Raw genomic sequence first — 26,750 nt, forward strand, 5'->3', positions numbered from 1 at the left:
TCCCTTTCCATTTCAGACAGTTTCGTTTCTGAAATTGAAACTCTAATTCCAAAAGAGAATTAACCACAAAATTTCAAATCTCCCCCAAAAGATGTGGTTTAGAAATAGTTCATGGGAGAGGTCAAGGACTGTATTATTTTTTATTTTGTTATCACTACTTTGGCTATCTGCTATTCACACAATTTTTTTTTTTTTTTTTACGGAAATTACGGCTTTTCAAAAGGCAGATAACATGCTCCATCAAAAAGGAGAAACATACCATTTCCAAAAATAAATAGTCACTTTCCCCTTAAGCCATTAGGTTTTGTGAAAGGAAGTGCTAGAAGTGTGGTTCATTTTAAGGAAATTGTAAATGTCTGACATATAATTTTCTGTCAAGATAAAGCACTTCCCTCATTAAATGGAGACAAGTGCTCACTGTAGCGTTCAGCAGATGACTTCCTGTATTTTTCTTTCTTGTTCTACCTAATGTTAAAACGTGCATTACAAGTAGTCAACGATAACCAAGTATTTTACTAAGTCAATAAAAATGATATTTTCTATTTTTATCAGTGTTTATATGAGTAACATTCAAAAAGTTTTAATTTCCTCCCATCATCTGTGATGTTTTTAAGAGTTGTTCTTAACTCAAGGGACTTGCAGGAGTTCAAACTATCTCATCCCTTGACTGAATGATTTACTTCACAAACTCAGTAGACACTGCATAGGAGGTAAATTCCTTTCAGATGGTAGAATTATTCTGAGAACACAGCCAAATGTCCCCTCAGCACTGGAAAGGAAGCAAATGCCTCATTTCCCCTTTTCAGAAGGCCAGAAGACCGAAAATAATGATCAAATGCTCTGTACCACTGCAATCAGCCTCTGGGAAAGATACTTTAAACCAAATAATTGAGATCACTTAAAAATTTGTAGTATTAATCATTATCTTTCAGATGATCTGAAAGAAACTTTTAAAATAAACTTCAAGAGAAGCTCCTTATGATCTGAAATTTTAATACTTCATATTAAGGAACTAAGTATATAAACATGCTCATGTCTCTTGGTATTTAAGTTTCTTTTATTCCTCTCTACTCTCTGTGCTTCTCTACCCAGAACTGATATCTACCCTTTCAACATTCAACATTTGGATGTGGGTAGACAACATTTTCTGCTTTTACTTCATCTTACTCATTTTAGTCTTCAACCTATGCAATTGAGCTCTACAGTTTACTCAAACTCTCCCTATAGAAGGTAACAACCCAGTTCCAAAGTTCACTTCAGTCTGTTTTTTCATTTGACCTTTCTGCTTATTTGCCACTAAAATAAGACCCTTCATAACAGTCTTTTCTCTCTGCTATAACCCCTATTTTGGTCTCCTTTTTTCAGTCCCTTAAAGAACTCCCAATTTTCTGTCTTTGATTTTACATTCTTATTATGTTAAAATGAGTTCATAATATATTATGCAATTTCTGTATGTTAAATATTTCTGTAAATTCTCTGAAATTGTACACAGATTTGTGCCTGGGTATTTGCACTAAGTAGGAATGAAAGGTAGATTAGTTTTCATCAGATTCTTGAATGGATTTATAACCCCTAAATGGCTGAGTCATTGCTTTATACACACTTTCAGTGATTTCATTTGCTGCACGGCTTTACCAATTATCTCCTCTGAGGACACACCAATCTACACGCTCATCAGGATTTTACTACTGAACTCCTGACTCCCATTCCCCTACCTTTCAGAGTCTAACTGTCCCATAGTCACCTCAGTCCAATGCCTCAAACTAAATCCTCCCCCCAGAGCTTGTTTCTCTTCACATGTTGCTGATTTTAAGAAATATCATCAAAATTAGTCAACCCAGAAACTTGGAATTTATAATATATTCGAGTCTACTTCTAAATAAGTGGTTATTTCTTGTTGATTCTAATTCTTCTTTATTCACGAATTTCCCCTTCACTTGCCTTTCCATTTGCCCTTGTTTGATCCTGACCTCATTATTTCTCTCCCAGAAGATCCTTTTGAGAATCTGATGAAAACCACCTTCAATCTACCTTTTCTCCCCATCATAGTATGGTGGATAATGTACAGACTCAAGAACCAGACTCTATGGGTTCAAATCTCAGCTTGTTCACTTGCTACCACTGTAATATTTGGGAGTTATTTACCTTCCCGTGCTTAATTTCATTATGTGTCACATAAAGTTAATAATAGCACTTAGCTTATAGAGTTGTTATCATAATTAAATGATATGCAAGGGGCTAAGAAGATTGGCTCATACTATCTAAGTATTTGTTAATATTTTAATAATGGCAAAATATCCACCTGGTCCCTCTATTTCCAGGCTTGTCAACTTTCTGATGCATTGTTCCTACGTTGTGACTGGGGTGATTTTTCTAAAATGATAAGGTCACCATTGTCCTTATATACTGACAACGACTCCTCACTGCTTTCAAGGAAAAAATTCAGCTTCTTTGATCTCCCTCTGTGGATCTTTCTAACCTCGCCTTTCACTGCTCTCCTGCCTTTGATTCTGAGAATTAGGTTATGCATTTAGGTGTACACCCCTCACACCCATTCTCATGACTCCTGGCAAATATGCATGTTTATGCTCTCTAGAGTATCCTCCGTTTTCTTCATTTTGAATACTTAGCCACTGTCTCCCCATTAGAGCCATCCTGCCTACATTCTAATCCTGGATCAACCTTTCTAGCTATGTAACCTTAGGAAAATACTCAAGCTGCCTGTGGAATTTATAAAATGGGGCTAACCACAGTAGTTCCCTCAACTGTTATTGTGAGGACTAACTAAATTAATACACATAAAGCTTAAGCCATGCCTGCATCATAACAAGTATTCAACAAGAGCCTTAAGAAGACTCTGCAGATGCGGGATTCTGCCCTCATCCTTCTGTCTCTATCATGATTTTAACATTCCTCCTGTGTGTTTCACTAGTCCCCTGGCACCCTGGCCTCACCACTAGCAAACAATTACAGAATATAATTGTTTGTTTACCTATCTCCTTCCCCACCAAATTCCAGTTTTCTTGAAGCCACGGACAGTACATCTTTTCTCTCTTCTCATTGTCTGAACACTATCTGGCATATTATAGGAACTCAGCAAATCTTTGTTAAATAAAAATGGATGGATACCCTTACCCCCAGAAGAGAATCTGAAACAAAACAGTTGCTGTATAACTATTTTTTAAATGAATGATAAATTTATGAATCATATCTTGGTATAGCAGGAGTATGTTCCAAGTTGATTTGGACAGTAAGACAATCAGCCAATGTAATTTTATGATGGAACCTAAATACTATTTTCTTTTTACTTATCTTTCTTTTTTTAAGGTTTGTTAGTAATTAAATTCTTGATCACATAATGCAAAGTTTGTCTGATGTATGCTCAAGGTAGGTGATGATGCTTTAATTATCTCTGAACAGAGATGACTGCTGAATGTTGACAGTCACAGTACCTGATTATCCTCCCCCAAAGAATTCCAAACCTTGTTTCCATGCCATTATCAATGTAAACTATTTAATTCCCACAATAACTGTGAACTGCCAAAAACATGAAGCAATCAGCTAAGCTTTGACACAATGATAACATTGAGAGCAATATTTCTTTAGTGTTAATGTTTCTAAGAATAACTGCAACCCAGTTTTTGCAGACAAAGGTTAGGCAAAAATAAATGTGCTACCCAGAAGTCTTACAGAAATAGATGCAATTCAGTTTGTAATGACTATTTGCCTAAGGTACCACTATTGCCTGTTCAGAACAAAAAGAGGAAGGTTTGTTGAACTATTTCAGAAAATGTGTTTATTAATTGTATTTAGATTAAATATATCTCATGACATTAGATGTTTTAGTAGGAAAAGTTTTGTGAAACTAAACAAAAATACTACATGTTTTATACAAACCTCTTTTAATTCTTACAGCAAACTCATCAGGTATGTATTATGATTCCATTTTAGAGATTAGAAAACTGAAGCTAAAAAGAAGGGGCTTAGATGACTGTCAACAGTCAGAAACTCTACAGCCTTGTATCCAGACATTTTCTTTGAAAGAAATTTTACTTATAGATAGCACATCATAAGTTTTCTTGTGTTTAGTTTAATCTTGTCACTTGGAGGAAAAGGAAGGAATTAATGTTTAATGAATCAACTGTGTCACATTCTTTTGTTTTTATATGCAGTATCTAATTTAATCCTCTCACTATCATTGTGAAGCAGATATAATTATCCTGACTTTTTATAAATGATGAGACAGCTTCATAAAGATTACATTAGTTGCCAATGACAGAAAAACCTCAATAGAAATTTTTCTCTTGCTTTGTAGTATTACATTCAGGCTGTCTCCATAAATGACTGACTGAGTCAAGTTAGAAAGAAAGGACCCTTAAGGTCAATTAAAATTTTTAGTCTTTTGGATTATGACACAGTTCATAATGTTTTTGGAAAATCCTTCAGAAGACTACTCTTTGCATTTTTGAAATATACATTTTAGAAAAGTGATGCATTGATTTAGGCTTATTTGCATATAGTTATATTTAAAAGTAGAACATTTATATATAATCTTTGATAAATAATAAATCTACTTGATAAATAAACTTTTGGTCTTAAGTAGGGAGAGATTTTACTTATGTGTTTTAGAATTAGAATGAAATAAAAGTTCATTTTAGTAACTGATATTTAATCTAGTATTATGAAATCAGTCATTTAAGTCTTAAATTCACCATAACTGAAGACTATGGTGCCAGTGAAAACGAAGATATGCAAAGAAGTAAAATCTTTATGGAAAACTTAGTGAGAGACATTTCCCATTTTTGTGTCTCTTATGAGTTCTTAAATGACCAAATACTTAGTAGAATACTTAACTGTGGGATTAAAGAAAAAAAAGATTAATAAGAAGCAAACAAAATCTATGATTATAAGAGCATAGAATCCATTGGATAATAGGGCAATAGGCTTACATTAAGATTACAAATCCTATAGTTAAAGCAGGATTTATTTTAGAATTTTATCATTAAAAAGAAAATAAATGTCTAGAGGTCTGAAGTATTAGACAATTTCTGTCTCACTCTGTAGTAGTAGTAGTATTTTTTGGATATGCTATATCATAGAATAGACACAGTTACTTTTCTCATATCCTGAGTGGATGCTATGGGTAGCATCTATCAGGAGTGCCATAATAATTGTTCAATAAATTATGTCTTTTGAATTGAACAGATGTTTGGTTGCCTGACACTGCACCCAAAGACCAAAACTAGCCAGGGATTTTAATTTTGAAGTCACCCTCCTGCTCCAAAAGCTTAAAGACATATTTATTGGACAATACTTAGAAAAGAAGTGAAATTATGATAAGCAGGCAGACATATGAGCTCTGTGAGAATCAACAGGGCTTGATATTTCTAACATCATAAAAAAAAGAATTACTCAACTCCATGTGCATTACGTCTCAGGAGTCTCAGGATGATAAGAAAAATATGTTTTCAATCTTCCCCAAATGTATTCAGTTCAATATGAGAATAGATACGTCTCATATTAATACTTAATTTCTAAATACTCATGAGCTCTATTAAAATTCTCTGGCAAAATTCTACCATGCTTTCCTTTCAGTAGACTCTAACTCAAAGTTTTGTCAGGCTCTGACTGATTAGCAGGTTTTTTCTTTCGCAATCACATTTCTGAGCACACCCAAATGGAGCTCTGGGAACTCACTGTTTAAAAAATATTCTTTACAAAGTATATTAAAGGCTTGTTTAGATTATCTAAAGGAGATATAACTCAAGGTAATGGAGTGTAACAGAGAAATGTGAAATGTCTTTAAAGCAGGATCACTTAATATGGATTTATCCTCTATATTCATATCTATTCACGAGAGTACGGAACTGAGTATTTTTTCAGATAGCTCAAGTCCACTATTAAATTAAAGGAGCCACCAATTATGTATATTGCGTATGCATACTGAACCATTACATGAATGATCACATAAGCCACAACTTAATGACAACCATGATTTTCAGATGTAAGTGGTGTTCTCTTTCACTCATCACCATTTACCGTTCTGTGTTCACTAACAGAAAGGCTGATTAGCGAGCAGAACTACAGAAGATGACCTTAAGCTCCAAACTTTGAAGAGCTCTCCTGAGGCTCAGGTGAGGTTCTGCTTGAAGTGGACAAGTGCACACAGAGGCATTTATTCAATAATTGGTGGGTGGATGGATGGACAGATGAATGGATGTCTTCTAAAGAGACACATGCCTGCAATATTTCCAATGATTAAATGGCTCCAGATATTCTAGTGATATTAAAGATTTGTATTTCCACGGACATGAAGACACCCCAGAATAAATTTGCTCATACACCCGGTTAGGTCTTCTCCACACAGGACTGTGTAAATAATCTTAATACAGACTTTTAGTAACAAATATTCTTTCTTCCTCATAACAGTTATTAAGAACTTCTATATCTCCTTTTCTCTACAGGCAACTCTTCCCTCTCCTCCTTTGCAAAAAAAATAGTTTTAAAACGGGAACTCTCCTGAAACTCTCCTACGCACTCTGAACTAATCTTTAATATTGGCCAGTTTCTGTCCTGTATAGTTAAGTGTCTAACATCATGATACCAAATATTTATCCATGAAAATATAGTAGATTTTATCTAAGGCTAAAAGACCAGTTAAAAAAAAGAAGAAATTAGAAAGTCCCTTTAGAAAGATGTTGTAAAGTCAATATTCAAGCTTATGAATACTCTCTCTGAAGTTAAAAACATGAGATAATTGTCAGTGTAACTTCATGAAATGCTTCTAAGAATAAAGTTCTTTTGCTGCTTCTACACAGCAACTGATGCAACTAAGAAAGTTATATTGAATATTTGCTTGCTCCATAATTAAATAAGATATTTACTATACCAAAGTAAGAAAGAAATTCTTACCACCTTCCTTAGTGCAGAGGTTGACAAGGTTATGCACTGTGTCCATCAGCTCCAGCTGCTGCTTCTGAAGGACACTGTTATTGGTGGTGGCTCTGTTCAATTGTTTCTCCAGTTCCTGGATTATATATGTTTGACGAGTAACCAAGCCTTGAAGATTCTCTTTCTCTTCCTTTAAGGTGTCCAATTCGTCCTTGTGCTTTCCCTCCATTTCAAAGATTTTATGTTCTAATAAACTACAAGGAAGTGAAGATAAAATTTAGTTTAAAAAATGCTATTAAAAAAACTGTGATTCAATTAGTTCCTGAGTTTATTTAAAGTGAGAAACTTTAGTCAGGTATTTCATCATGGAAATATTTTTTAAGTGAGAGACTCAGAAAAAAATATATATGTAAATATAAATATTATATAAATATATATATACACAAAATAGGAGTGACATATACAGCATATGAAATGAAGAATTATTAGATCACTTATTGTTAGAGTAATGTTTATGTCCTGGGGTGTATCTAATATCCAGGGTAGCTGACTTGGACCCTGTCTGCAGAAATTATGGTATAATTTTCATTAAAGAAATGGGTACAATAAGAAATAGAAACAACAGTTCAGAAAAATGTATGAACAAAACATAGATATTTACTTTGCTTCATTCATTTGGGATTCTCAAAACATTCACAGTGATTAAATTTCACAATAGTTTCGTGATGTCAAGGAAGAGCAAATTGATGCAGAAATCACAGAACCAGAAAGTAAGCTATCTAAAGTCACAATGAATTATATTTCTTGGGATTTTTGATATCTGGTCCTGTATCATAACCACTAGCTTACTTTATCTCTCAATCTAAGCTTTAGGATAAGGCCTAAAGGCACTGCAAGTTCCAAATCACTGAATACTTGGTTCCGAAAAGGAAGGCCGTGTTCGGCTGGCGGCATGGTCTTACAAAAGGACTTGGGAAGCTTTGCCCAGAGTGATGCAGTCTTCAACTGAGAGCCCTCCTTCTCTCAGAACTCTTCACAGGATACTCCCTTTGCTTATTACACATTAAAAATGATAGAGAATGCAGAAGCACTCTTGGATCCTAGCAACTGACTGGGAATAAAAAGCATTTACATTTTATAGAGTGTATAATATACTAGTATCCCTCAGAGAAAAGCCTTATTCAGTTTTCTCAGTTCCATTTTCAGAAGGTTCAACCAGTCCTTAGTTTACAAGGTGTTATTCAAATGTAACATACCAGACTGGGCACTTAATTTACCTTGGAGAAATACAGCACTGAATCATTCCTATAAGTTTTCAAAAAGGGGACACTAGGGAATGTTTTAAACTTAATACTTAAATCATAAAATATATAGTGATTTGGGGAAAATGTGACGGTTATTTATATTTTTTAAAGAGTATTTTGGAAATGAAAAATTCAGGCAAGGAAGTCAGAGTAAGATGAGAGTACCTCTAAAGGAGTAGGCATGATTCATTGTCTTATAGTGTTTTCTTCTGTGTCAATAACTTGCTGCTGGAAAAGTTAGTGGTTAAAAAACAAACAAAACTAAACAAAATACAACCAAGAGCCTTTTTACTGGTTAAAAAGTTTACCCACCCACTGGTTTAAGTGATTAGTGTACTTGCTATGGATGTCAGAGGAGGTTGTCTCTGTGCCCATTAATTTTGGGCCTTCAGATCTGAGAATTAACCACAACGGATGCCTTAGCTCTTCCTCAGTTTACTTTTTAATAATTTTTGTTTCTCTTCCTAGGGTAATGATCAGATGTTAAATGCCCATAAAATAGAGTCAGTTAACTTACGAGAAATTTTTCTTCTAAATTCACAAGAGTTATAGTATACTACCAAGAAACCTTAGAATTTAATGTAAAGAGCAACATTTGGATGTATAGTCATAAAATACTGGATAAAAATTCTGAATTACCATTTTGTTCCTGAAATAAGATGAGCACTGGCCTTTCAGTTTTCCTAATTAGTAGGTAACATTCTGGCTTGGAAAATACCATGCTATAGTTATAATTCATATTTATTAGTTGCTACGTGCCAACAGTGCCCTCAGCACTATGTAAAATATAAAATGACACTATTCTTACTCTAAGGATTCATTTTTAGAGAGAAATGAAATGAAAAAAATGAAAGAAAAAAACCTCAAATGAAAAAAAGCAGCTATAAGAAACTTCTATTTCAGACATAACACTTTTTTTTTTTTTTTGCATACGTGTTTTGACACTTTCTACTTTTGATGCATTCTTTGTTCAAGAAGACATATACTAAAAGACGGCTACTGTCTGAGATGTCAATAAAGGAGCTTTTTGTCTGTTTTGTTTTGATTTTCAGGATATTTTGGAAAGAGATGAGAATGGAAAGTTGATCAAAGAAGTCCTGGTACCAAAGGAAAAAATTCTCAACACTGGCTTGTGGAAGAAAAGGTCTGCATTTCCCAAGTAAAAGGAGTATACACTTAGCATGTTGGAAAGAATGTTAATTTTCATAATTCACCAAACAACCCTAATGCACCATGACTACCAGTTATCAAATGATACCAACATAACCTGTCATCTTAAAATAGATATCCATGTAAAATAAAGAAGGGACTGCTCAGGGAAGTAAGAAGCCTGCTGTGTATCAGACATCTCACTGGATTGGGAATGAAATATTTCATTAAAAATAAACATGCATTAAAAACTATAAGCAAATTGGAAACATGTCACACTGCTTCCCAAATGGCAGGTCTTACCAGTTAATTATCTCTTCTAGTCATTTTCTCATCTTATTTCTTCACTTGGATTCTCTTTAATAACTTTTGTACTCTAGTAATTCTCTATTAACTTTATTTACTAGAGATACCCTTTATATTAATGACAATTTTTTAGACTTCTTCAGGCAAAACTGATACCTTTTTGATACCACTCACTCATCACTCCCTTCCATCTTCTCTTCATATCTGGCTTCCAAAAATACTATCCTCTTTTCTTTGATACTTCTCATCCATTAGTTATTATCTACTTGGGAAGTCAGCCCTTCCTCACTATATCCAAACTGGCTTGAATCCAAAACTCTTCTGCCAGAAAATATTCATATACCATCTCCACTTACTAATCACATTGTTGTAATACACCATTTTAGTTGTGTAGCATTTTCAAATCCTTATCTCCTTTGATTCTTAAAGTAATATAGCGATACGGAGTGAGTAGATGTTATAAGTCCCAGTTTATAGGTAAGAATCTAAATATCTTGTATAAAATTGTGTACATACCGTGCGTGTCATAACCAAAATAAAAAGCCATGTCTTCTAACTTAGACTAGAAATCTGCCCATGACAACCCAGTGCTATGAAAACTAGCTTTAGCGTCTCATTTCTTTGATTTAGTATAACATAATCTCTATCTACTTCCACCCGCTTATATTTTGCCAAGAATCAAGGCATCAACTTAACATCTCTTTAGTATTTGCTGCTCTCCATCTGGTTATTTTTGGGAGCTTGTCCTTCACAATATTTTAACCTATCCATCTTTTTTCCACATATATAAACAAAATTTCTTTGCCAAGCTATTTTTTAAAAAAATCTGAACTGAGATTTTCTTAAATATCACTCTGCCTTAACTCCTCTGCCATTAAATTTAATTTTCTTACTCAATATGTTGGTCATATCCCATTTTGTCCTGAGGCCTTTTATTGTTTCTCTTGCTTTTTCCCTATCCAGGTCAGCTGGGAGAGGCCAGCTCACCTAGGCACGGAGACTTCTATATACAAAGGTTGATCTGAAGGACATGACAACTCCACTGTCCTAAATTCAATTGGCAAAGTAGTCATATTTTCTCTATGATGGTCTTCGGCAGCAAGTTTAGTTTAGGTTTAAATGCATAATCCAAAACCTGGATGTTGATTCCAAACTCCAGTGTACTGTTTTCTAGAGTGCATTCAGTGTATTTTTATTAGGCATTCCATTGTTGAGTTCTACTGTCAAGTTTTGGGGAATGCTAAATTAAATAAATAATTTTATTATGATGCATCCTTTAGGATTAGTGTTCCATGGAACAACAATTTATGAAACTCTGCACCTAAATCTATTCAAATTGAACGTAAAATCCAGAGACAGAGTTTCTCACAGGATTCTCAATACTTCACGTTTCTCATCCTTCTAGAAACACTTTGAGAAGAGACATGCATAGAATTTGGCACTTAACTTCTAGTTTGAGGCAGAGGTGCACTTTAATGAGGAATAAAATAAACAAAATAATCTAGGCCTTTAACTTCAGCAAAAGGCTCTAATTGAGTATATATAAAGCCCTATTTGAAGTTTTTGGTTGACTTTTCCCCCTAATTTTCACAGTCTGCCTCCTCCAACATATCTTACTGGAAATATTTCAAATCACTGAACACATCTTGAAGCTTTCACAGAAAAAGCTCTCCCTTTCAAATTGTTTCCCACAACAGGGTTCTTAACAGCAGCAACTGAATTCACAGGAGTGACAGTTGCCTAAGCTCTATGTGTATAAGTATAGCCCTCAAACCAGGAGGAAGATGTTAAAAAAATATAGAAACCTTCTCATTTTCATCTGTCTGAATCTCCTTACAGATGTTTCCATTTTTAAATTATTTTTAATCTGTATGGTGTCAACACATGTTGCAAATATGGGTTTTAAAGAATGATCTTTTTCCCCCTTTCAAGCAAGGGCACAGTAAGTTCAGGTTAAATTTATACTTTAAGTTTCTAACTTGAACACAGTAAATTTTCTCTCAAACTTCATATTTAATATGAAGTTAAACATTTCTGTAATTAAAATGTGGAACAGAAGCATAGATCACTTCAAGTAAACATTGTCAAATAAATTTTTTAAAGTTTGGGGTAAATAAGAATAAGCGAAATATACTGTGGAAGCCAGAAACCAAGAAGAAAAAATACATATACACTTCATAACATAAAAGCAGTTCTTCTGTAAAAAATAGGTTGAACAATAAATGACAAACTAGAGAAAATATTTACAACATATACAACAAAATTTTAACATCCATTAAAGAGCTTACATGAGGAAATAAAGATATTAGATAAACAATCTAATAGAAAAATGAGAAACATACATGAAGAGGCTAGTCACAGAAGAAGAATGCAAATGGTCAATAACCAGGAAAAGATGCACAACATTACCTCTTGGGTAGACAAGATTAATCAAACGGCTAGCAAGGTCTGGGGAAGCTAGAAAGCCCATGCACACTTGGGGAGAATGTCAAATTTGCAGATAATTTGTTAATATCTTTGAAAATTTAAAATAATCACATAAAAGATCTACTAAATTGTAAATTTTAGTGCATCTCAAGCAATGAATGAGTTATATGTGTATATAGTTACATGTGTAATATATCTATGATAAATTGTTATAAAGTATAAAACCCCAGCATCTTAAAAATAGTTACAATCTATACACATACACATATATGATTTAAATATGTACTTGTGCATATGTGTAATTGTATATGGGTGTGTATCTCTGTAAGCACACAGACAAACATGCACACTCCATATACACGTGTATAATTAGTATATTCATTAAGAAGTCTGGAAGAATAGCCACTGAACTGCCAATCTGTTAATGATGATTCTCTGCAGGGGGAGGAGGAATACGGAATTTGGGACTCTGAATTTCAATTTATACACTTCTATAAAATTTAAAATTTAAATCAGTTAAGTTTGTGTTGATTTTTTTATCAATCAGAGAGATGTGGTAAACAGTCATGAGTCTAGAATGGTCTGAGAAGATGTTGTCTAGAGACGAAAAAATTGGGTTGAATTAGTGAACCTCAAAATGTGCACTGATAACCTTAGCTGCCATGCAATGGGCTTTTGGGGATGCAGAATAGTGGTATAAAAGCCATCTGTATTTTATTTATGTTAAGAACAATGAATATGTTTACAATATTTAATGTAAACTATGTGATCTGTTTTCCATTAAAATATTTTTTAAATTGTATGTGTGTTTCTGTGTACATAGATAAATGACATTTATTGGGATATTTGCCAGTTCATTTGCCAGTTCATCAGTCAACATTCAAAAAGCATTTAATACTCTATATACTATGTGTAGAGAACTGTGCCTGGGAGCATGAAGACAGAAATAAATAAAACACAGTCTCTGTGTTCCAGAAGGTCACAGCCCAGTAGTAGAGATACACACACACACACACACACACACACACACACACACACACACACACATATTACAATGTGATGGGATAAATGAAGTAATGGGAGGAAGAAACAAGGTAGAGTGTTATCACATAAGTTTTAATGAGCAAATCTATTTGGCAGAGTCAGAAAGTTTCTTGGAGGGGTAATATCTGCACTGAGTTTTGAAGAGACAGAAGTTTGCGAGTTGAATAAAGGACTACAAGGCATTCCAGACAAGGCAAGCATCAAAGATGTCTGAAAAAACATCGTCTTCAGTGATACTAACAACTAGTATGGTTAAACACTTATTATGTGTTTCAAGCACTGCCCTCAGTATTTTATATGCAATAACTCAGTTAATCCTCACATCAACTCCATGTACAACTATTATCATCATCCCTGTGTTACAAATGAGAACACCAAAGCACAGAGTTTACACAACTTGCTCAATGTCACACAAGTAATATGTGGCCGAGTTGTTTACAGCAGAATCAAGGCAAACCCAGGCAGTCTGACCTTAGAGCTCCTGCTCTTAGCTATTAGACCATACTTCTAAAATATAAGAAGACTTCTGAAAGTAAGGCTATAAAATTAGGATTATAATGATCATGGACCATGTTCCATGCTAAAGAACTTGAACTTTCCTCAGTCCCTTACAGAGAACGAGAAGAGGGCTGGGCAGATGCTATCTAGAGATTTAGAAGTTGTGCTGAACTAGTGTGTGTGGAGACTTAAAAAATGGGAAAAATAATCTGACTTGAATTTTAGAATTTTAGCAGACTTTGGGATGATAGGTTTGAGAGACATGAGGTATAAGCCATGCAAAGAGGTCACTGCAATGGCTAAGACAAAAATTAATGGGATTTTGACCTAAGACAGAGTCAGAGTAAATAGAAAGAAAAAGATAGATTGGAAAAACATTTAGAAGATAGAATTGACAACATAAACAGTGACTGATAACGTTGTGATTTTACTTTAGTATTTTGTAAAGAACTTATCAAATGGAGGATAACTTTGATTAGGAAGACTGCGATTTAACTTTTCATTTATTTAGGCATATTAAGTATTAAAAATCAATACTTCACTGTTCCATTACAAAAATTTGTTAGCGAGGTATAATTTTGTATCTTGAAATTATACACACTTCAATAACTTAAAATTAACTTAATAGCTTCCCATAACCTCTAGCTAGAAGATAGATGGAGCTTGTCAAATAAGTCCAGTGAATTCCCAAGGTAAAAGAAATAGTTTATATTTCCTACTCTAGTAGTAGGAGGAATAAATAATGATCTGTATAGGAGTAGGCCAAAAACAACTAGCCTATCCCTTTCTCCAAATTTGTATTTGATTATGCTGAGGATAACTTGACAACCACATCAACTAATCCTGAGGCTGCATCATATTGGAAAAACATTTTTATAATAATTAAGACAGAGAATCATATGGACTTGAATGCTAATTTTGCCATACATCAGCTGTTTGGTCACGGGCAAGTTACCTGACCTCTTTGAACTTGAGTTTCTTCATATAAAATGAAAATAACAATAGATAGTTTGCAGGATTAGTTGGAGGATTAGCAGTAGTGTATGTAAAGCACCTGGCTTAGATGTTCACCTGCCTGATATTAGATAACTAGGCAGATAATTTTGCTGAAACTATGTCAGAATGACCACCATTTGTGTAGTTTCACTTCACTCTAAATGGTCTAACTGAAGATTTCCCTAATCTTCATTCTGCATATTCAACACAAGTTTGATCAAGAAAGCCCAAGGCCTCCATCTTTGTACACATGGAGTGTTGATTTCTCTTCCTGTGTACCCTGCTGAGACAGAAGAATTTGTTCTAGAATATTTTTTTCACCTGGCTATGCTCCAACCTTGGAAAAAGTTGGGGTTAAGTCACAGATGGACAGGTGCCTTGAAACCTAGTCAGCTGACCAAATCTTGACACCAGAAGATCCAGTTACATATTTAGCTCAGCTGAAGGGATCTGCCTTATGACATCCTTCCCTGTCTACCTCTCTTTTCTATTTTTGTGAGCAGAAATATACTGGAGAAATCCAATAAAAGTTGACAATTACATGTCTCACTTTGTCATACCAACCCTCTGTGTGAGGTAAATATTAATGCTTCCCCTTTTTTGAGTTCTTGGTTGTATAATTTCAATTATATGGGCCAGTTACTGATCTCTTACTTCTAAGTGCTATTTCCTTGAGGTAAGGAACGAAACCAAGTTTTGAGATTAGGACAGCATCCAATAAAAAGAAATCCTAAAAAAAGCAAACTGGAAGCTTCTTGGAGTCACCCCCAACTAGATTGTTAGGAAAACAAACAGCAGAGCAAGTGTTGTTAATCCTACTCCTGCTTTGTGCCTTTGGCCCTTTAGGGGATAAAGAAGTGAAGCTAATGAGGCCAAAATTCTGTTTTCAACCCTACAAGTGATGCATTTAATTTGTCAGGATGTAAATCAGCAGGACTTCTCAGCATGATTGTGTAGTATAATCCTGTCCATAAGATATTCCTCTGTGTTCTGCCAGAGAAGTGGTGCCAAAGAAGTGGTGGACCCTCTGAAGGGCCAGTTCACTGACTTGGCAGCTGAGGCCCCATCATACTCAAAACTGGTAAGTCACACACCCAGACACAACCCCTAACATTCCCGGGGGAGGAAGCAAAGCATAATTTAGATAATCCCCTTTGCAAAGTGTATTAGCTGATCCAAACCAGACCTGGCCGACAAATGGCATGTTGTTCTTACATTTCATAGATGCCTCAATGTAGAAATAGCTTCTTGTTGCATTTGGAGGATTAAGATTCATTTAAGGACTAGGTATGGATGATCAATAAACTATTTTAAAATACATAAACAGCTTCAGGCTTGACCTTCACCTTCTATCCACTTAAATGGTATGGGGGGCACGTTTCTTTGTTGATCTAGAAAGAGCTTGGCAGAGTTCCTCCAATTCCATTTCACATATGAAAATAAACAATAATAATAAACATAACAGGGAAAGTATGCTGTGTATCACAAATGGGTACTTCTACCTTGTATAAAGAAAAACACTTTTCTTCTAAATGGTTCGTGGAAGAATATGCCTGGTTTAAGAAGAGATGTCCCACCAACACTCCATTATACACATGGACCCGTCAATAGGAAGACACAGATAACTACAGAGATATGGAAATGCCAGGAGATTCAGCACTTTGATAGAAAAATACCCCAAGGAACCACATGTGAGGTAATGTCATACTTGAGGGTCAAAAACTAAGGGGTGCAGAGTAGGAGTAAAAGATGCATCTAAGTTTTTTTCAGCATGAGCGCAGAAATGAATTTCAAGTTAAAATCTAAATCCCTGAATTCACTGTGAAATACCTATACTGCTAGGAAATGAAATTGTTATAATCTTGAAAAAAGTTATCATTATCAATAAATGGTGTGATTTGTATATATAAGAAAACCTGAATTTTCCTTAGAAATTAGAATTCAGTGAGGGAAAAACTCATCAGCAGAAGGCATGTATGTGCTTGGGATCAGGAGTCAGATTCCTCTGAGAGGTCTTGGCACATGGAGAAACCCTGCACACTTGAGCCGCAGTGCAGCTCTTCTGAGAGCTCAAACTTTGACTCAGCTTTACTGATGGAACAGAGAGGACATTTTTTAAGCAGTTGCTGTTGAAAAAAAATTATTCTATGGTGAGAATTCCATAGAAGGAAATGATACCAGGTGCCATATCAAGAATCATAATGGAAAGACAAAAGAATCCGACATGATCTGGAATTAGGGTAGGTAGGGTATATTTAGAAGAAGAGGAGAGGAAGAAGAAGAAAGAGGAGGAGGGAGAGTGGGGGAAGGAGAAGAAAGGGGGGAAGAAGAAAGAAAAGAAGAGAAAGAATGAATATGAGCAGGAAGGAGGGAAAGAGACAGAGACAAGAAGAAGAGACAGAGACAGAGACAAGCAGAGTACAAGTGACACTTAAGAAAAGCATTTGTTTTTGTAGTTAAGGGTGAGCACTTTCAGGCCTCCCAGCTAAAGTGTCAGACATACACCAAAAAATAATACACATATCAGCAGCAGGAGAATTGAAGAGTGTAAATTCATGCTGATGACTCTTTTAATAGAGAAATCATATGTGGCCACACACTTAGTGAGAGATGAATCAAAACGACCCTAGGTTACACCTATAAAATGAAATATCATGTAGTTATTAAGAATTATACTAGAGGGATCTTTACTGATTAAAAAAGGTATCTATCTCCACAGAAAGCAGGCTGCAAAACAGTATGTATAGCATGACACAACTTTTTGAGAAAACATATTTATATTTTTTATACAGCAACATATGAAGCTCTCTCAATGTGACGGGATTATGGTTTTTAATTTTCTTGTATACCTGCTCACTTTTCTACAATAAATGTGTGTTATTTATAGAGTTATAAAAACAACCTAAGAATACGTTAAAATTGGCATTATTTTACTTCTTCATTCCTAGACAAAGCTTTCACAATAGCATCTTGAAACGTGATTATAAATGGGGTTTGCTTTTAGCGACAAAGTTAAAGCATGGTACGACCCCTAAATCAAGGGATAGTTGCCGTAAAGTATACCTGTTACATGTATGTGTCTGGTTACTGTGAAAATGCAGTGGGATAAATGGTACATTTAAACAGGATTTTCAATTCCAGAACATTTCATCATGCAACCAGTTCAGAGTCAAGTCCTGTCAAGTTTATTTATAGTTATTTAGTTATACAGTTTACCCCATGACATAGTACAAAGATAAACAAATGTAGGACTTAGAAATACAAGTCACAAAACATGGATTGACCCCTTTCAGACTCTAAACCAAAAGTCAGGTTTATCTTCTTCATGTAAAAGTTTAATTATAATCATTGTCATTAAGGCCTACACTTAGCATAAAGTTGGGAAATCCTTCTAGGTTGAAGACAGTACTGAGAGATCATGCGCGACAGTGGAAAGAGAAAGACTAGGAATAAAGAAACCTGGATTACATTCCTAGTTGTGCCACCAGCAAGCTGTGTGACCTTGGATAGATCACTCACTTCCACTGAGTCTGTTCCCTCACCTGTACAGTAAAAGGAGAACTAGCAGTTCATCTTAGGTGCCTTTCTGGTTTGGAACATGGTGGAAACTCTGATTCCACCGAGACAGTGGTATTTAATTAGTTTGTAGCAACACAAAGATCTTTAAATCAATATAATGCATAAGAACTGAAACTTCTTCAAGCTGTCCGAATATCCAGAAGAAAATGCAGTTAATATACAATATATTTGTTCTACAGAGGTCAGTGCTTTGATTGAATTGCCCATCATGAATGCCAGTGACTTCAAAATCAGGTAGTCTATATATCATCCTGGCTATCAGGATCTTTAAGTCCCTTTCACTTACCTGAGATGATTCATAGTTTACAAAACACATCTATAAAGCTAACCAAAGAAATTTACTATGTTCAGAGTTAATGGCTTTAAATGGAAGGGGGAAACAACATTTGAATCAGCTTTATAGGGAAATAATTTTCTGAAAAGAAAATTTGCTTCTCTCCCGTGAAAGATCTCTGAATTCAAACCTTGTAGCTCTGTACAAGGTTTAGGGCTGCTAGAGTGACAATTCAAGTTACAGAGTTTCAGAAGCTCTATCTTTTCCCTACTTTTTGGTCCTGCTGAAAATTGTCAATATTTTGTGTCACCAAATTTAGTCATAGAATCAATTAATTTTTGTGGATATGGTAAGATGTGAACAACTGAACATTAGATAAATTAGTGTTAAAAGTTATAAAAAGAAATATTTCAAGAGTGTAAGCAACAGTATTAATCTTATTGTTGACATACTTGCTGTAGTCACCTTAAGCTCTCATTCCTTTTTATATTAAAAATTAACTTGGCTCCGTATTTTTCTTTTTGCAAATTACATCTACCTTTTTTTAAGAGTTGGCAGAGTGGTGGAGGATATAAGTAAGTACAAATGTACATATTTTTGGAATACAACAATCTTCACCTGTTTTTCTCATGAATCTTTAGGATTTCATTTGTCTGTTGAAGAAGTTGTTTCTCTAGCTTGTATGTTGATAATGAATTCTCCAGCAGTTGTATTTCAAGTCGAGAAGTTTGATTTAGTACCTTAAGATAAAAGATAAAAACATTTCAATCTTTACAAAGAGTCAAAACAATTATTTTGGGGTTTTTATTTAGCTGTGTTTTCTTTTTAAATAATATTTCTTCTAGAATAATTAAATGGTCTACATTCTACTAATTAATGCCTTACATGTCTCAAACATTATATTGTTCAAGATTGAAGTTGCAGTTGAATGAGAAAACTGAGTTGTTAAATCCATTTTCATATTTCAATTTTCATTTCCTCAAACCCTAGGATGTTCCCCTGTGCTAACTGTCTTATATATATTATCTCCGATATTTACAAGTACAAGATAAATGTTAGTACAAGGTCTTAGATATTGTGTGTTACAAAGAATAACTACTAGGCATGTAAAACATGTCTGCCTTGATCCATCACCTCGCAAAAACTAATTAGAAATGTGCAAAAAACTCGTGATATAGTTTAGACAGATTCATGATCACAATTACTGAACACCTATCATGTTAGTTCATGTCAGCCCTTCCAGATGTCATCATATCACGGACATGGGTACACACTGAAAAGAGGAATTATTATGATCAGTTTACAAATGAGGCAACTGAAGTTCAGAGAGAAGCCAGAAACCACACAGGAACCAAGGGAAGAGTTGGGTTTCAAACCCAGATACTGTGACTCTAATTCTAATGCTTTACACAGAAAACCAAGAAGAGGGAGAAATAACCCATCCTGGGTCTTCATCTGAGGAGATGAAGTGACCAGGAACCCAGAATGCACTGAAGACAGACTGTCAGTTATCCTTTCAACTGCACTACGCTGGGTCCTCAAGAAACAGTAAATGTTCATCTCATCTTGAATCACAAAGACTCATGCTGCTAGTCAAGCTTTATTTGTTTGTTTGTTTTTTTGCAGTACGCGGGCCTCTCACTGCTGTGGCCTCTCCCGTTGCGGAGCACAGGCTCTGGACGTGCAGGCTCAGCGGCCATGGGCTCACAGGCCCAGCCGCTCCGCGGCATGTGGGATCCTCCCGGACCGGGGCACGAACCCACATCCCCTGCGTCGGCAGGCAGACCCTCAACCACTGCACCACCAGGGAAGCCCTAGTCAAGCTTTAATATAACATGAGTCTGAGCCATGAACCCAAACCTATCCATCCTCCAAGCAAACATCACACACATTCCAGTCCTAGAAGATGCCTTCAAACTGTGCCACTTCCTTTGTCCTGTCCCCTTCTCCTTCTTCTTTAAGGGAGGTAAAAAGGGCAAGGAAGAAGGTAAAATTATAGTTTTAAAAGCTCCCTATGTCATTTGAGAATTTTTAAAACCACCATACCTTTTTTAGAACTATGTGTTGAAAGGAACCTGGGAAACCTTCTGGAGGGTCAATATCAATCTAAAGGGTCCTCCTCTAAAAATGACACCAGTAGAACTTTCCCCCTTCTTTGTAGCAGGTCTAAACCTGGAATTATATCAGATGCACACAGAAAAAGCCTTTTCAAAATATACTGACACAATCAGGGCTGGGCTTGGGCTAATGGAGATTGTGGGGAAAGGGAATGTATTTGCAGGGGGAGCAGGACAGGGACTAGGGTGAGATGAGAGAGGCAACTGCCTGGGCTGTAAAATTTAAGGATGTGTCAAAAAACTCAATAATCAAGATAAGTAATATTTGAATGCAACATTTTGAAAGATCAAAATTAATGTAAAAAAATCCAAGTTGAACAGAATATCATTTTAAAATAAAGACAGGATATGCTACTACAAATATATGATTCAGTCTTGCATAACTTGCTCTCATTCTTTTCACCCTAGCCCCAGTCCTGCTGAAGGGGTTGGGCCAGGGGGTTAGGGAAAAGAATACTGAGATGGGGCATTTAGCTTTAAAAAAGTTTTAAGCTACTATGATTCATTTATACAACTGTCATGAATATGGATCTGAAAACCAGTCTAAAAGTTACTACTACTAATTAAAACTCATATTTGTGGAGTGTTCTAGAGTTTTAAAAAAGTATTTCCCATCCTGAATTGTTTCATTTGAGGAAACACAGGAGCAAGAGGACCTGAGATTTGAAGATAGAGTTAAAAGCAGCCCAGAGGAAAAAAATGGCAGAGAATGTAAAGATGAGGGATGCACAAGATATAACTTTCTTCAACTATTAAACATATTTTTGTCTGGGCAAGTTTTCTGTTTGCTTGTTCATTAACTAGAATGGCAATTTATAAAATAATAAAATAGGGGATGACACATCTACATTTTTTAGTGAGATTTAGAACAGTGCTTGGCACAGAGAAGACCCTCAATGTGCTGTACATTGTCTCACTGAATCAAGCATATCATATGCTGTTAAATGAAATCTGTTTTCTCCTTTATTCACTGTATTCTCTGATCATACTTCCTGATATTCTCAAATACCAAAACTTTTATTTTACAAAGGACAAAAATTGTTCTTTTCCATGTCTGAGAAGAACATGAGAGAACACTGAGAACAAAATGGAACCATCCAAAATTGAAAATGAAGTTGCCTATATCTAAGTCTGGAGACACTACAGCTCCTAACTTTTCTCTACTTTGTCCTACAAAGTCCATTTGCTATACAGCAACCAGAGTGATCTTTTTAAAAACACAAATCAGATGTCATTTCCTATATTCAATATGCTAGTGACTTCCCTTTACAATTAGAACAAATTCCAAAGTTCTTGGCCTAGCCCTACAAGGTCCTATGTGATCAGGACCCTGATTCCTTCTCAGATCTCACTTCCTTTCAACTCTCCCCCTTGTTTATTATGCTCCAATAATACTGGCCTTCCTTCTGCTACCCCAACATGCCCAATTCATCCTCATCTCAGGGTCTTTGCAGTTTCCCCTGCCTGGAATGTCCACCCCTTCCCAGATGCATGGCTGGTTTCTTTTCATCATTCATGTCTTACCTAAAGAGGCCCTTCCTGGCTATTCTCTGTAGAGGAGCTCCCCCATCATCCTCCATCAGGTGGCCTTGTTTTACTTTCTTTATGAAATCACCCTGTCAGTGTGCTCATACGCTGCCTTTCTGCCCCGTGAGGATGTCAGCTGCACAGAGGCAGGACTACTCCATCTGGAGCCCTCCAAACCGCCAGAGCCCAGCATGGGGCCTGGAATCCTGGGGCACTCAGAGCTATTTGTTAGATGATACGCTAGGCAGTGGATAGTGAGTCGGTTTTCAAGTTGCGTCATGCTCAGAGGGTAACAAGAGAGGGTAGCAGGCCAGGTGAATATCAAGCTGGACTTCAATTATAACAGCCCAAATCTAAAGCAGCATCTGAATGCGGGAGAAAGAGGGCGACAAATCTCAGAAGTCCAGGCTAAGTGTCAGGTCATCTCGGGCTGATTTTGAGCACAAAAGCCAACCCCTTCTCTTCTTTCCCCATCGCCTTAACCCAGTAGCTGCTTTATTTCAGCTCTCTCCCTTGATGTATTAAAATAGGCCTGAGGTTCAAAAGCAGGCATCTGATGAGAACTGTACAGGAAACTATGATAAATCGACCACTTTCTTTCCATGTGTCTATGGAAATTGATGCTTAGCAATAATCTAAGTGTTCCATTAAAATGACAAAAGACATTTCCTTCTTTAGCCTAAACACATTCCAAAAGCATACACCAGAAAGAAAGAAAAGAAAGAAAGAGATAGAGAGAGAAGGAGAAAAAGGGAAAGGAAAGCAAAGCAAAGGGGAAAGTGAAGAGTGTATGACACAAGCCCCCAAGAAACAATTTCAAAGCTTAAATTTTTCAGAATATACCACAGAGTAAGGAAGATATAAGACTTGGAACTGCGGATTTATGGACTATAAAATTTTAGTTCTTTCTTTAAAAAATAAGCAAAATTTTAAAAATAAAAATTACTACTTTTTTTAAAGAAAGTGAGCTAGATAATTTCATCCAGCTTCCCTTTAATACTTGAGTGCATCTAATCTTCCTTGAAAGGAAAATCTCCCACAAAAGAAAATTTCTTTCACTGGCATATTAACTTTCCAATCAGCCTTGCTGTAGGTTTGTGTTTTCTTTTACTTTAACTGTCTTTCAAAAAATATATATATATATAACACAAGGTATGATGTCCTGGCAATCAGACTTTTACAGAAGAATGAAGGCTGGTACATGTACATGGAATGAGAGTTAGATCACCATTTTACAAAATCAATGAAATAATTTATTTGGTCAGTGATGGGCAACATGACAAAGTATCACCCTACAGTTTTCTTGTTAATTTCCAAGGGGAAAATGGACAATTGGAATGGAGAGCTATGGAGCCTTTTACCCTAACCAAGTTAAAATAGCGTCACTGAGAGGGTGGTAAGCTGGCATTTGTGCCTCCTGATGATATGGAATAGGACGTGACCAGTAATTCTACAAAGTACTCCCACCACCATGTTCAACTCAACCTAATTAAGCCTGCAGACTTAATTTCCAGTTTAAAAAATAAGTACAAGGGATGGAAGAGTAAAAGAAATATTCAGACAATTTAAGAATATGGGACGGTATACAGAGCAAAACCTCAAGAAAAACAAGAAAGTCAAACAGAGAAACACAAATATTGTATGTTATCACTTATATGTGGAATCTAAAATATAAAACAAACTAGTGAATATAACAAAAAAGAAACAGACTCACAGTTACAGAAAACAATTCAGTGGTTACCAGTGGGGAGAGGGAAGGTGAGGAGAGGCAAGATAGGGGTAGGGGATTAAGAGGTACAAACTACTATGTATAAACAAACCACAAGGATATATTGTACAGCACAGGGAATATAGTCACTATTTTATAATAACTACAAATGGAGTATAATCTTTAAAAATTGTGAATCACTATGTTGTACATCTGAAACATATAATATTGTAAATCAACTATACCTCAATTTTTAAAAATGTAAGATTACTCCAAATTAAAAGGGACTATTAAGTCTTGAAAAGTAAAATGTCTATAACATTTTTGGCAGAAAAATTGAGGAAATTTGAATGTGAAAATTAGTTAACCTTGGAGAATTATTAATTTTAGTCATAATAATATATAGATAATACTATATATAATTATTTTAATTTTATTGTATATTTTAATTTATATTATATATACACATATAATGTATTTATAATATAATGATAACCTCACTGGGTTATGGAGTTTAGTAGAGATAGTCCTTGTATTACAGATGCAGAAATTTTGGGTAGAAGTAACTTGCCCAACAGAGCTAATTCACAGTAGAGTCATAATGGAAGCCAGGTAATCTGTCTCTAGTCTGAGTTCTTTCCCATAGGCTCATGCAGCTGTACACAAGTAGCTTCCCTCTGGAAAAGAAAGGTATCTCCCCTCAGTCAATAACAACTGCTATCAAAATGATTTCTTTCAATCACCAGGAGATCTTCTGCTTGTTGCGGCTGATGGCATCTGACTTCTCTCCAGTACTCACCCCAACGCTACACTAGCATTACGAGGCAGGAAGATGGCCAAATTTCTCATTCTCCTCAGAGTACAGAGAAAATACATTCATCCAATGTTCTCAGTCAGTCAGAACATCTTCGCAGTAGGCTGCTTCTGTTCAAAGTCCTATTCTGACCCATCCACTCTTCGTGGGTATATATTACCATCAACACTCAACCCTTAGGACATTGTCCTTGGCTTGGGAGCACTGGACTGAAATATACAGAAATTAAGAGACTAATATCAGTGAATTTAATCATTCAATAAGTATTTATTGAGAGCCTACTGTGTACCAAATACTGTTTTAAATCCTAAGGATAGAACAGTAAGCAAGACAGACAAAAACCTTGCTCTCTAGAAGTTTGTTTCTTGGTGCAGGGGTTAGTCAGCTTTTTCTGTAAAGGGCCATATAGTAAATATCTTAGTCTTGGCAGGCTCTGGTGCAACTACTCAATTCTGCTGTTTTATTGAGAAAGCACCCATATACAACATATAAAACTTTATTAACAAAAAAAGATGGCATTTCGAACTTGACCTATGGATCATGGTTCACTGAGCTCTCTCCTAATGCGTTATCAAACACTTTTTCCAGACCTTTTGAGAAAATTGATTACCAGGGTATTTTCCTTGGATGACCTTTAGCAAATTTATTTTACTGCTGTTTCAATTAGGCCAAAGTTAAATATTTATTCAACTACCCTCTCATCAAGTTAAAGAGATAGTGGCTCAACTTTGAGAGGTGCCCTTTCTGTCCTTTCAAACCTGTTTCCACCTAGAGATTCAATCTCATTTATTAAATTGTTCCTGGACTGCCTTAAATGTATAATTGTATGAGTCAAGTCCAAACAACAGGTGTGATAGTTTGTGACCTCTAAGAAGCAGATGATGAATTAGACTTGCAGGAAATTTATTAGGGGACATGCCTGTGAGAGAAAATTGGGAAGAAGCCAGAGTTGGCTAGGGTCACCTTCTGACTGGGATGTAGATCGAACCACAGTGAAGAAGAGAGGGAAGGGAGTAAGGCTAACTGGAAGTTTTAGCCTGCAGGGAAGTTGTGCGAAAGTTTGGCAAGGCTGATGGAGAGCCCTTAGCCAAGTCATGTGTCAGTGGAGTCCTGCAGCTCCCAAGAATGGGTCTAAGTATCACTGCCACAATGTATCATTGGCTGGAAGTGGCCCCTGAGAATTGTGGTCTCTGTACCAACACAGTGATGGATTTCAGAGCACAGCACCTGGGACCATTGGTCTATTACACCCCGCCCCCCCCCCACAGCAGGAGACTGGAAAGATGCATTGTTATAACTGTGGGGAAAGGTTCCATAGCTAATTAACTTGATGGAAAGTCAAGAAAGAAATGGTTTAGAAAAGTTTTGTCACATTAACTCAATTAAGCTCACTGAAGATAAAGACTTTTACTTATTATTGTATTCTATTTAGTACCTATTAAAATACCTTGCATCAAGGAGGTACTCAAAATATATCTTTAAAATTTTTATTAAATTCTATTTCTAACACTATGGCTCCATATAAATCATTGGAAGTTGAAGGAAACGTAAGCTCAGTGTCTATAGAACTTCCCTACAGTTACACAGCCAGCAAGCAGCAAGGACAACAATGGATGCTAGGATTACAGGAAATGATGTGCAGACACATGGTAAAATGCCAATAGCTAGTGGTACCTTCAGCAGCAGCTGCATCTTCATCATTTATAGAAAACATTCAGTTGCTACTATTAGGCCCACATTAATTTGCTTTATCTTATTTCCATTTTTTCCTGTGCTTGGACCCAGGTTGTGTCTGCAGCCTTTGAGAGAGAAAGGAATCACAGGAGGGAGGCAGTACAGACAGAGAGCTGGTAAAGCATGTAGACTCATGCCAGACTGCCTGGGTTCAAATCTTCCCTCTAACATTTACTAGTATTTTCACCTGGGGAAAGTTGCTTTACCTCTCTGAGTTTCAGTTTTCACATTTTTAAACAAGGGAAGATAATAGTACCTACACCCCATCAAGTTTTAAAAAAATTATTAAAAAGCTAATAAATGTAAAATTGCTTAAAAAAGAGTCAAGCTCAGATTATTAGAGGTAAATTTTAATGTCATTTTTTGTCTACTAGTGTACCTC

At 35.7% G+C, this 26,750-nt stretch overlaps 1 protein-coding gene across 2 annotated transcripts in view; it reads right to left on the reverse strand.

Moving 5' to 3' along the window:
• ANGPT1 (angiopoietin 1) overlaps positions 1-26,750 on the reverse strand; it is a 255,413-nt gene that overhangs the window by 65,418 nt on the left and 163,245 nt on the right. The window contains exons 3-4 of one of the 2 annotated variants that reach the window (XM_065895011.1): positions 19,087-19,208; positions 6,913-7,145 (exon numbers count right to left, since the gene is read on the reverse strand). In XM_065895011.1, the coding sequence (XP_065751083.1) occupies positions 6,913-7,145; positions 19,087-19,208 (355 nt within the window). The remainder of the gene's footprint in view (positions 1-6,912; positions 7,146-19,086; positions 19,209-26,750) is intronic. The other variant, XM_065895012.1, reaches the window with a different exon arrangement.

Source organism: Phocoena phocoena, chromosome 17, assembly GCF_963924675.1.
Source record: "Phocoena phocoena chromosome 17, mPhoPho1.1, whole genome shotgun sequence".
Taxonomy (NCBI): Eukaryota; Metazoa; Chordata; class Mammalia; order Artiodactyla; family Phocoenidae; genus Phocoena; species Phocoena phocoena.